Genomic DNA, 12492 nt, shown 5'->3' with positions numbered 1-12492 from the left:
TTAGAAAAGAAGAGGTGAATTATCTCTATTCACAGATAACATGTTCTCATATCCAGAAAACCCTGAAGTATCCACAAGAAAACTACTAGAGCTTATAAATGAATACAGCAAAGTTGCAAGGTACAAAGTCAATACACAAAAATCAGTTGTATTTTTATACCCTATAAACTATTTGACTGAAATTTAACCAGTCTTTAATTTACAGTCTTAAGGCCATAAAGTGTACAAGGTAATGCATCAGCAATCGGGTACCTTCACTGGAGGATGACCAGTGGCATCCAGAAAACCTCTGTTAGCTGGGAAGGCATGTGGCTGGCATCCACTCCCAAGTTCTTGGTTCAAAATTCCTTTCTCCCAGGACGTTCCTCTCTAGGCTGAAGTTCCTCAAAAATGTCACTCTTAGTTGTACTTGGGGTAATTGTCCTCTCTTAGCTTCTCCGAAGCAAGAGTCTTCTTTCAACGGCCGTCTTCAAACTGTCTCTCATCTGCAGTTCCTGTGATTTCTTCCAAGTGTCCCTCTTGGCTGTAGCAAGCTTGCTCCTTCTGTCTGATCTTATATAGTGCTCCAGTAATTGAATTCAGACCCACCCAATGGGCGGGCCAACACCTCCATGGAAATTATCCAATCAGAGTCATCACCCACGGTTGGGTGAGGTGCATCTCCATGGAAACGCTCAAAGAATTACAATCTAATTAACACTGATAGGTCTGCCCACACAAGATTACATCAAAGCTAATGGCATTTGGGGGAACATAATACAGTCAAACTGGCACACCAAATAAACCCCCTTTATAAAAGCCAATCCATTTCTGGTGTTTTGCATTCTGGCAGCATTAGCAAACTAGAACAAACACCATGCTAATAATTGTTACAGACAAGATCCACCAATGGATGCTAAAATTGGGTGAGATTTTGAGGAAGAACATGGTTTGCATAATTTCAAAGTTTCTCCCCCAAGACATTTATTAACTTCAAAGGGAAAGATCATAATTTTACAGTGGAGAAATACAGAAGACACCACCACCTAACCAAGTGGCCAAGGTTAACATTACCAGTAATAAAACATAGTGACATGACAAACCCTTTGACATGATGCCCCGAGAAAAACATGTCATTTCCTGGTCAAAAATGCACAACCTTATGAAAAATATGGACAAACATCATACGTGTAAATTGAGGACTATTCTACCAAATAATTGATCAATACTCTTCAAAAGTATCAAAATCATGAGAGACAAAGAAAGACTGGTGGTTGTCACAGATTAGAGGAGACTAAAGAGAAATAACAATTAAATGCAATGTAGGATACTGGACGGTATTCTGGAACAAAAAAAGGACATTACGAGGAAAAAAGTGATGAAATTTGAATAAGTCTGTAGCTTAGTTAATAGTCTTGTACCTTGTTAATTTCATAGTTTTGATAACATACTATAATTATCTAGGATGGTAACATTAGGGAAAACTCCATGAGGAAACTCTCTGTACTATTTTTGCAACTTTTCTAAGGGCCAGAATTAGCTAAAAATAGATCATTTAAAAAAGAATAGTTACACACAATTTCTAACATTTCCTCAGAGGACTAATGTTTTCTTTCCTTTAATAATTTTTGTCATCCTACTAAAATACTTGATATTTTTGGACAGAATATTTTAATGAGAACCTGAATAATGCAGAATATGGGTAGAAGCAATCTGAAAAAAATATTAAAAGGAATATACCAACGCAGGGTTGTATTCTCAAATTCTCACACTACTTTTTCAAAGTTTAATTTACACCTCTTTTGTGTTTCATGCATTTTACACTGGTGTCATTGTTGAACTCACACAATAGAGATAGAATTTAACTTAAAAATTCTTCTGAATATTATATGGAATGGAGAGCCTCACTATTCATAGGAAAGGTGTGATGCTATAGCTGGAATTCTTATTCCTTGTGGATTTCAGAATACATTACTTGTAGATTATGTGCACATTGAAATTTGTTTTGTTGGTTTTCCATATTTAATAAGTGTTCAAAATAAAAAAGATCTGGAGAATTGAAAACATAAATGGTATATGTGGTCTTGAGTGTTATAAGCTTGTAGTTGGCCATAAATGCCTTGACATCTTGTTTAAGAGGATGCATAGATTAAATTCATGCTTCTCAAGTCTTTAATGTACCTAGGAATCTCCAGTGGTTCTTGTAATAATGCAGATTCTGATTCAGCAGGTTTGGGAGGAACCTAAGGTTCTGCATTTTAACAAGCTCCCAGGGAGGCCCACTGCCCATCCAGCGAACTCTCAGAAGAGCAAGGACCTACACGACTAGCAAGGAAATTCTATGGATGAGTCCCACCTACCTCAGACTTAAACCTTGGAAGAAAGGGATTTAGTTTTAAACAACTGAAATATTTAAGTGCCTAAAGGCAGTATGGCTGATATAACAATTTGAAGAAATCTCTCCAATGAAACCCACTCTAGAAACAAGAAGGGCTGCGAGTGTCCGCTGTTGCCTGAAGGGAAACGCGGAAAGGAAGCAGACGGTGGATCCAGTCTGGGATGAAGCTGAACCAGCCGAGGGCTGGTGGAGTGGAAAACCCGTCTCCCTTGCCGAAGGAAATCCCCCGAGGACTTTACCACTGCCACCAGGGGGCGCACCACCCATAGGTTTTCAAGGTCGACAGCGTCTGGATTGAGAAAAGGAGCAGAGGGGCAGAGTGAACCCCTAGGTCTGGGCGCTGGTTCCTGGATGGATGAAATGAGATAAGGAAACCGTTGCGGCACTGTACAGCAGCAAGGCCATTCCCCGTTGAGAATCTGACCTCGGGTCTCTCCAGTGATGGGTCCAGCGGAGGCTGGCCTTGAATTGACGTGGATTCTGATGCTGCAGTTATATTCGAGGAATCAGAATAGCGGATTGCTGTGACTACCCTACGGATCGGGATAACACAGGGTTGATGTTGTCTAAGAGAGAGAGAGCGGACTGACTTTGGCATTTCTGTCCTTTGAATGTTTTGTATTTTCAAAATGCTTCATTGCTGCAAATGTCCTTCTGAGGATAGGGTGTCTGGTCTTTCTAGTTGCGGGTGAGGAAGCTGAGACACGGGGAAGAAAGGGACCAAATTCAACAGCTGTGGCCAAATGAAGATCAGAAGCCCAGCTTCCTGCTCTAGCCAGCAAAGGCTGACCACGTCGGTGGGCTGCTCCCTGTCCTAAGCCTGGGGGCACAGGGCAGCCCCGGGAACTTTGGGCAAAACGGCTCCCCTGGGAAGGGAGATCTTGCCTTTTGCTCCATCCTGCCAGAGTCAAACCATGTCAATTCCTTTAATTTAAGTCAACTTGTCTTAACGACTTACACATGAACAGATTCTTTTAATTTTATTTTTTTTAATTAAACAAATAGGACATAGGGATGGCAGAGAAATAATTCTAAAAATACAGAAGAGTATAAAATAAAAAGTAAAAGCCCTCTTCATTCACTAATCCCTTACAATCCCACCTCCAGATGTAACCATTATTAACCACCTAAAAATACACTATCTATCTATCTATCTATCTATCTATATATATATATATAGAGAGAGAGAGAGAGAGAGAGAGAGACGTAAATGATTTTGCTTAACTTTATTTTAAAAATAGGATTATTCAATTCATATTGTGGTTTGCTTTTTATATTATGGTCCATCAGGATGAGGTTTGGAAATTTAAAAATAAGAAAACATTTTACAGATTGATTTTCTTGATTAAAAACCACGGGATCCCTAAGCCTGAAATTTGTATGTTAACAGAAATAAACTCCAGAACCCATCTTGAGACCCCACTGCCACACTTAGCATTCTGTCTGCCCAAGTTTACATAGACAAAATAAAATTAGTGGGCTTTATGTGTTTTCTTTCTGAATGATTCTGATAGAATGAGCAAATTGCTCAAATTGTGAATACTTAATTTTGGTCCTCTGAGGATTTAAATTTTTAATGCTTCATTTCCATTGCTCCAAGTTATTTTTTATAGGAGTAATTTTTAAAAAAAAATAGTTCCCATGTGAAACAGGAGATAGATGTAGAGATGGCTATAGTGTGAGTTGGCATACTCTGTATTTATTTCTTCCAAACATCCAAAACAAGTCAATTAAGATATTAATTAACAAAAGCTAAGTACTGTATTTTTTTCCTTTTTAAATTTGCCCTTCAGGACCAACCAAAAATATATCCCATACTGTCCTTTTCCCCAGAACAGGAGGTGTGAAAACTTAATATGGAAGAATCCCAGGGAACTTGTTAGTAATGTGGATTTCCAGAACTCCCCCCTGTCCTCCTGAATTCCATTTCTTCAGGATGGGGTTGGAAACCTACATTTCCATAAAGCTCCCCACGTACTTTTTAAGTCCACCAATATTTGATTGATAGGATGTGTCATGTCATCTTTCCTGATGCTATCTACTCCACGCTCATTTAGAAGAAGGGGTGGAAAGAATGCTCAGGAAATGGGGTTATAGTGAATTTTTCAATTAAAAGCTGCCTCACAGTTTGTTTTTTTTTCTCCACAGTCTTAGAAATTCTTCTCTGCTTGGCTTTAAAAGGTTGAGCCCCTAAAGTTGTCAGTTGGCCTGTTGTCCTGCAGATAAGAGGCCAAGTCTCTGCCCCGCTTTGCACAGTGTAACCGGTTTGAGAAGTAGCCTGTAACTGCTGCAGTTCTGGCTGCCGTTCTCACAAAACCAGCCAATCTGGGAGGTCATTTTTCTCTAATCCATATGCAGTAGTTTGGTTAGTCTTGGCTTACACAAAACTTGGAAGGAAACTGAATCATTGGGTTAAAAAAAAGTTTGCATGTATGAAAAGAATGAATTACAGCTATACACATCAGTATGGATGAAAGTCATGGAATAAGGCTGAGCAAAGTAGCCTCCATTTGCCATGACTTGTGGTGAGGGAGGTGGGAAGAGCCTTTATCTTTTTTTGGGGGGGGGAGGGAGTTATTGACTGGGAGGTGGTAAAAGAGAGACTTCAAGGGGCTGGAAATGTGCTGTATCGATCTGTAACACCCATGCATGATATATGCAAGTATATAATCATCAAGCTAAATGCTTAAGCTGAGAGTGTCTTACTGTATGTTTCTTATACCTCAATAATTTGTTTTTTAAAAAATGAGTGGCTGCAAATATGCAAAGACCCACTAGTAAAAAGTTGTCAATGGCCACATCACGTATTGATTCAAAATCACCAAACAAGTGCAACGCAGTTTGGCAAAAAGAAAACAAATTGGAAACAACTTTTAAAACAAGCAGTTTATTTTCATTCCAGCCACAAACTGAACACATAAGGTAACTATAACATGGCACCCTCGAATACCTCTTAACATGGGCTGTGGATTCACACACATATGAGTATTTTGTCTTCCTTTGAATCCCTGCCAGCCTACGGGGAGACCAGCAGGCAAGAATGGGAGGGATAGACATTGTTTGGCGTTCCTCAGTGAAAAGGGTTTTGTTCCAAATCCGGGTGACTGTGCATGTAGGGGTGACACATCTGGAGGTGAAGAGCAGTTGATACATATGGTCAGTGCAATATTTTATGGAGAATACATTTTGGTCTTGCAGGATAGGAGGCCTGGAAGTTTAAGTTCTTTAGCCTCCATGTGGGGATTCTACACGTGAGGACTAACCCAGCATCTTCCACGGAAGAGTTTCTCTCCCTTTTATCCCCCCAACACTTTGCATTTTTGCCTTTAAAGGTTTTATATGAACCTCCAGTGGTCCACGTCTACCTGCATTATGAAGCTATCCTTGCGAGGAGACAAAGCAAGTGGGTTCCCTGATTTTTTCCGTCTCCCTTGTAAACCAGTGGCCTGTCTGACACAACTGGCATTGTTTGGCGTTATGGAGACACAACCTTGCTTTGTCCGGGAAACTGCTCTGTCAGGTCTGGGCACTGCGGGTGAGGAGAGGCTGGAGACCTGGAAATAACTTAGCAGAGGGGCACAGAAGATGTGCTCGCTGGGCAGATTGTGCTATTTGGGCCCAGATAAAGCCCCACTCACTGGGTGATGTAGCACCTGGCCTGATCTCTTTATTTTCTGTTATAAAGGCAGATGAGAGCAAGGTGAACCACTTCTTTTCCCCAGATCAGGCCCAATGTCTCTGCACAGAATGGAAACTGGAAGGTTCTAGAAGGTGAAAACAGGGGCCTGGATGGTGACAACCCCCCCCCCCAGCCCCCGGCCTGGTGAGGAGGCCTCTGTAAATGCTCCTGTCATATTCCTATAAGTACCCCCATCCCCGCACATCTCAGGGTGATGGCTCTCTTTCCAAGCAAGATTGACGAGGGCCCTGGAACTTTCTCCCTCAGGCTGCTCCCACCACATGGGAGATTAAGAAATAAAAGGTGAGAATCACCTTAGGATTGATGAGAATCCTGATGTTGAAAGATAAAAAGCACATTAGTCATTTCAGCTCTGGCTCCTTCCAAAATTCAGTTTCTGGGGGTGGGGGAGGTGGGGTCTTCCAAAGACAGGGAGGGGACAGGTAGGATGCCCAGATCTGTTTTCCTTGGAAGAGCAGTCCCCTGGGAGAAGTAGTTCCCTTCTCCTTCTCCCTGGGTGGTCGTGTGGACGACTTGAGTGTCTGCTTGCTCCATCCCTGAGCTGTCTGAGGGACAGAGAAGAGAGACTTTGCCCGCGGGAGGCAAGTTCCTGTAGAGGAGCCACCTGGTGTGAAGGAACCCCCCCCCCACCGCCCCCCACCGTCTGTTGTGCTATCAGGCTGTGGACCAGAAGCCCCCACTCTTCCCTGGGTGGTGGTGGCTGCTCAGGGGTCCTTCTGCTTTACTTCAAGACCCCACCCCCCACGGGGCTCTGAAGCCTGTCAAAATGAATATAAATAAATCATTTCTATGTGCTACAAGAGTGGTCTCTCTCTCTCTCTCTCTCTTCCTTTCTCTCACTGTAGGTGCGGCGATAATTTCTAGGAATTTACTCATTACTGGTTTCTCCCCTCCTCCCCCACCTCCTCCTTGCTCCCTTCCTAACCGCCCCCCCCCCCACCGTCACCAGATTATACAATTCCTCATGACTGTGACATTTTTCTCTGGAAGCTAGTGTTCATTCCTTCACCCAATTTGTTCCAGATTCCCTCTCCCACCTTTTATTTTTCCTGCTTTAGACTACAGAAAAGCGATTTGAGTGTCTTCCCCAGTCTGTTGAATGAAAAGCAGCATTCTGAGCTCCTAAACCCTCCTTTCCATCTCTGAGTACCTGACGGCGGCAGTGCAACTGGAGAATCCTACACACACGCTCCAGCCTTGGCGTACTTGCGTATTTTTAAATCCTTCTCAGTACCTGGTAACCAAAGCAAAGGGATGATCACACCTGCATCGGAGGGAGGGTGTTCTGTGGGTCTGGGAAGCTATGTAGCTGAGACCAGGAGTAAACAAATGATGTACTTGGGAAGTGAAACTCATCCAGTCCTTGCTGGGTGAAGCGGCCCCTCTTGTGGGAAGGAAGCCACCTATGACCCCCTGCTTTGTCCTTTGCCGTGGCCCTGATGCTGTTGGGGTCATCTGGGTGGCTGTGGGTAGCAGGTCACCCATAGGTGGGGACAGATTTGGATTCTGAATCCTCCTGGACCTAAGAGTGGAGAAACACCTTTCTTTTCTCCTCACCTCCCTAGATGTCTGCAGCTAGACTCCCTGATATGATCCCATTCCATTGGAGAAGGTCACCCAGACAGACATTTCCTCGGGGTGATCCTTTTTTGAAAAAGACCCTTTGTATTCAGCCCACCACAGGGCAGTGTCCACCCTCCCTGCCAGGAAGGCCAGAGAAGCCCAAGGAGAGAGGGCAAGCTGTGGCTGGAATCCCTTAGTACTCTCTCCAGATGGCACCTTCTGCTGCCAGGACAGCCCACACCTTTAGTGGGTGGGGGGCAGGAGGAGAGTTGGAGACAGGGGATGCGGGAGCAGGGCTCTGACAGCAGGGGAAGGGGCAGGCTGAGGCGTCCTGCAGACCATCAGAAGCGGATTCTCAGGTCGCCTCTCCCAGGGACGCTGCCAGCTGTCCCTTCCCTCGGCCACAACATTGGGCTGGGGCCAGCAAGATTAAGGAGTGAAGTGTGAGCCCGGGCCAGAGGGGGGAGCCAGGACACCCCCAGCGAGCCAAGAGGCCTCTAGGGAGGCCAGTTCCAGGTCCAGAGCTCGACGCACAGGGGGATCCCCGCAAGGGGGCGGAGGGAAACCCGGGAGGCCCGCGGGAGGAGGCGAGGCCAGTGGCTGGGCACCGGCAGCTAAGTGCACCCGCCGAGCCCGCTCTCTGGGCATTGGGTTGGGGGTGGGTAGAGGATTGCTGAAGAGACCCTCCGGTTCTCCGAAAGTTTCTGGTGAATCCTTCCTTTTGGAAACCCGCCTCTCGCCTGCGGGTGTACTTCTCGAGAGGGGGCCCCTGTGCCGCCCCCCTACCCCGGCCCAGAAGGATTGCGCGTAGGGCTCCCTCCCCTCTCCCGTCTCCTCTCCACGCGCCCCTCTTTCCGCCACGCTGCCCGGGGCCGGGCTGTGTCCAGGCACTGCCTCCCGCCCGCGCGCTCCTGCCGCGCCCCGGGTCCGAAGAGCCACCGCCGCCGCGGCCGGACCTGCACTCGTCGGTGCTCCCGGCCCTCTTGGTGCTCCCACGCGCCCCGGCCCGGGCTCGGCCCCGGCTGCCCGCGCGCGGACCATGGAGTAGGCGGCGGCCCCGCGACGCGTCCTGCAGCCGGTGAGGCCGGAGCCAGCCCGGGTGGCCTCGCCAGCCGCGGAGTTGGCCAGCGGAGGGGCCCTCCTCCCGCCGGTCCTTCCCCGCTCCTCCTCCTCCTCCTCCTGCTCTCTGCCGCCCCCGCCTCCCGGCCGCCCCGCCGCCCCCGCCGCGCCCGCCGCGCCCGCCGCGCCGCCGCCCGAGGCCGAGCGCGGGCGCGGAGCGTGGGAGCCATGGCGCGCGAGGAGGAGAGGGACCCCGAGCACCGGGAGGCGGCGGCGCGGGCGAGCGGCGAGCAGGAGGAGGAGGTGGAGGAAGGGGAGGCGGGAGTGAGCGACAACGACGACGAGGACGGCGACGAGGAGACTGGCAGCGGCGAGGAGGACGGCGAGGAGGAGGAGGAGGAGGAAGAGGAGGACGGCTGGGAGCGCAGCGAGGACGCGCGGCTGCTGCGCGCAGGGCTGCCTCCCGCCGCCGCCGCCGCCCGCGAGAGGAGCGGCCGCCGCCCGCCAGTGCCCGCTCCGGGGCCGCCTCCTGGCCGCCCGAGGATGCCGCCGCCCGGCGACGAGGACCGCGCGCGCCGCCGCCGCCGCCGCCGCCGGAGGGACCTTCTGCTGAGCCAGCTCTGCTTCCTGGCCTTGGTGGCGCTGCTGCTCTGGTCGCTGTCGAGCCTGCGAGAGCAGAAGGGTGAGTGCTCGCCGCCCGCCCCGAGTGGGCGCTGCGCTCCGGCCGCCCGCGGCTCCCTGCGCTGGGCGCGGGGCTGCTGCGCTCGGCCTGGTGGGGCCGTCGGGCCCGCGGGCAGGGGGTGCGGGCCGCGAAGACTCCTTTCACCTCGGAGGGGCTCGGGACCAGGGTGCCTGGTGGCCGGGACTGAGGAGTGGGGGAAGTGGCCGGCACGCTGGGGCGCCTAGCTGCCCTCAGATCCTTTACCTGTGCCTCTCGGTTCGGCCCCTCTTACCAGCCAGGTGAAGAGACTGGTGATGGCGGTGGGGGGATGGGAATGGGGACTTAACCTCAATAAATCCCACAAAGGCCAGTCATAAAGTTGTCCTTGTAGGACTCGGTACCTGTGCAGGTAACCACCTGTACATTCTTGAGCTTGTTGAAGGAACGAAGGGGGCCAGGTGTCAGAGCTCTCCACATAAAACAGGTGGATGAACCAGATAGAAAGCTCCACATCCACTTTTGCAGAACAGGAGCCAGGAACTTCAGATAAGAAAAAAGTATTGGCCATCCAGTGAAGGTTTAGGAAGAGACTTGTTCTATTAAACTACCCACTCACTGGGAAGGCATGGGTCTCCCCCGCCCCCCCCCACTACAAGTCCCCTTTGAGCTCTGGAAAAGTTGGTTGCCCTGGGTTACCCATCAACTCTGTTGGTGCCCTGTGAGATGCCCTTTTGGTGGGTCTGCCCTTTAACCCACAACTTGTGTCTTCTCTTTGTCCTTGGCCTTTCTTGAGCCTTAATAGACCTTGTGGGAAAACGTGCTCAGAACAGTTGTCCACTGAAAACTGCTGTCTAAAAATCTAAGGATGGATACCCGTTGTAAAACTGTTTTATATCTGACAATTAAAGTGGCACAGTTCTTGGGAAAACAGCCATATAAATGGTTGTGAGGAGAAGCAGTTACAGATATGCACTGTGGTGTTAAGATGAGACGTAGCTCTAACACAAGGTGTTATGGGGTGCAGGGCAAAGGCATTCTAATGGTGACGGTCAAATTGCTTAAAAGGTGTCATCAGTGACAAAAGGGATCTCCCCCAGATTGGCTGGCAGTGTGCTTAGCGGTTAAACCCGAGGGTGGGTGCTTGTTCAGGTCTTAGCAGACCTCCTGACAGACTTCATCATATATGGTAATAGGAGAGAGGCCGCCGTGGTCTTCAGCAAAGCAGCCAAGACTCCATACCTTTCTCCTTTGCTCCCGAATCCCAGATTATGGGGAAATCAGGACGAGGGCTCTGCTGGGGTGAGGGACAGCAGGTCTTCTCTCCACGGACAGACTCAGACCTGCCAAAATCAGCCTGTTGGCTAATTCTCGTTAAGAGGATGTCCGTGAACCCCTTTTATTATTCCCAGTTTTTATGGGTGAAAAGCTAGCTTACCGTTCAGGCCACCTTTGGAAAGGGTCATTCTATGTCAGTTACCTGCCAGCCATGTTTTCTGTATGTTGAGTCTCTATGAGTCAGAGTTCCCACCACTTTCCAGGATATAGAAGACATTTTTTTTTTTTTTTTTTCTGGATGGGAAATGTAACCCATACAATTAAGTCAGTCAGCTGTAGGGGGCTGCCTGGTCCCTCGGAATGCTGGGATTCTCCAGGGACGACACTCTGCAAACTTAAAACCTGGTGACTAGAATGTCAGCTTGAAATGGTTTCCCTAGTCCTGACTTGTCTGTTCAGGTGACTCCAAGTTAGATTTGTCCCGTTGAATAGCCTTTCTCCATCCCTTACCTTCCTCCCTTTCTCCTTTCATATTCATTTCCTTCTCTTTCTGTCTCCCCGCTCCCATCTCCCCCCTCCCCCACCTTGGTCTGTCTCTTTCTTTCTCTTATTACCATAAATGTAAGACTTAAGAAGACCCCAGCTCCAGCAACTGATGCTCTAACAGTGAGCAGTGTTAGGGAGGTTCCAGTTCAGTCTCTTATTTCACCCAAATGACAGGCTAGTTGCAATTCTGTATCCAATCACCTTTTCTTCCATAGATATTGATGATTTCAGTACACGATGCAGAGATGTATTTTGCAGCAAGGCACAGGTTTTTCAAGATAACTTTAAACATATTCATTAATGGACACAAATCTACAAACTGTTCCTGGGGTCGGGGAGTTGTCATTCAGCCTACTCAAGCATTTGAATAGTGACTTTTACTCTGGAAACGTGGAGGCCATTCTACATGACAGTCCTTTCAGTATGGACCGAAAGTTTGGAATGTGGCATTGTTTTAAAGTTACTGTGACTCAGAGAGGCTGAGTGATTTGCTTAAGGTCACACAGCAATTGAGGAGCAGAGGAAAAAAAATAAAGAAACAGAAACCCAAACCGAGGAAACCTGGCTCTTTGCTCCCACCTCTGCTCCCTGGTATTCATGCCACCATCTTGTCATCTAATAGTTATATAATCACTTTGTAATATTTATATAATCACTTAGGGGCTACCTTGATAATGAACCTTGTTTACTCACCTTGCTCACCTTGAAAGTCACACAGGAGTTGTTAAGTATAGATTCTCAGAAACTCATTTCCTAACACATCTTGATATTTCTTTAAAAAAAGTTATTTTACTAAACAAAAATAGACATGTTTGGCAGTTGTGTTATATAGTGTTGCATATAGCACTTCATATAGAATCTGAACTTCCTTTCTTGGTGTTTAACCATAGTATGTTTTCTGCTGAGATTAGACAAGAAGGTTGTTTAATTAAGATCAGGAAGGATTAGTGCTGAAATCAAGAAAAATGTTCATTCCAACGATGGGCAGCAGCAACGATAAAAACTAGAATTTGGTGCCAGGCACTTGCTGAGTACTCTATATGCATTGCCTTATTTAAACTGCAAGAGCTCTTTGCAGACTTCTGAGCCATCAGCGGTTCAGAAAGAAAACTGTAGGTGCCCTGGTTAGTTGTTGCCAATGAAGCTCTCAGTTTTGATCTCTGTTTTCAAAGTCAGTTGAAATTAGGTGTTAGATTCACTAACGAGAGTTTGCTTTATTTTTGCAGTGAGAAATGGATTTACTTTTGTATATTTTGAGTGGTTTAAAAGTGTTTAATTTTTCTTTGAACTAAAGAACCTGGTCATCTTTTT

General features: G+C 47.6%; 1 protein-coding gene across 2 annotated transcripts in view; it reads left to right on the top strand.

Moving 5' to 3' along the window:
- The first annotated feature begins 8317 nt into the window (after positions 1-8317).
- The window catches only part of SLC24A3 (solute carrier family 24 member 3), a 561375-nt gene continuing 557200 nt past the window's right edge, over positions 8318-12492 (top strand). Inside the window, exon 1 of one of the 2 annotated variants that reach the window (XM_037811901.1) lies at positions 8318-9381. In XM_037811901.1, coding sequence (XP_037667829.1) covers positions 8928-9381 — 454 coding nt within the window. In that variant the 5' untranslated portion in view covers positions 8318-8927. The remainder of the gene's footprint in view (positions 9382-12492) is intronic. The other variant, XM_037811900.1, reaches the window with a different exon arrangement.

This window comes from Choloepus didactylus, chromosome 19, assembly GCF_015220235.1.
Source record: "Choloepus didactylus isolate mChoDid1 chromosome 19, mChoDid1.pri, whole genome shotgun sequence".
Taxonomy (NCBI): Eukaryota; Metazoa; Chordata; class Mammalia; order Pilosa; family Megalonychidae; genus Choloepus; species Choloepus didactylus.
Note: the sequence above shows the minus strand (reverse complement) of the source record. Positions and strands in the feature narration are given on the sequence as shown.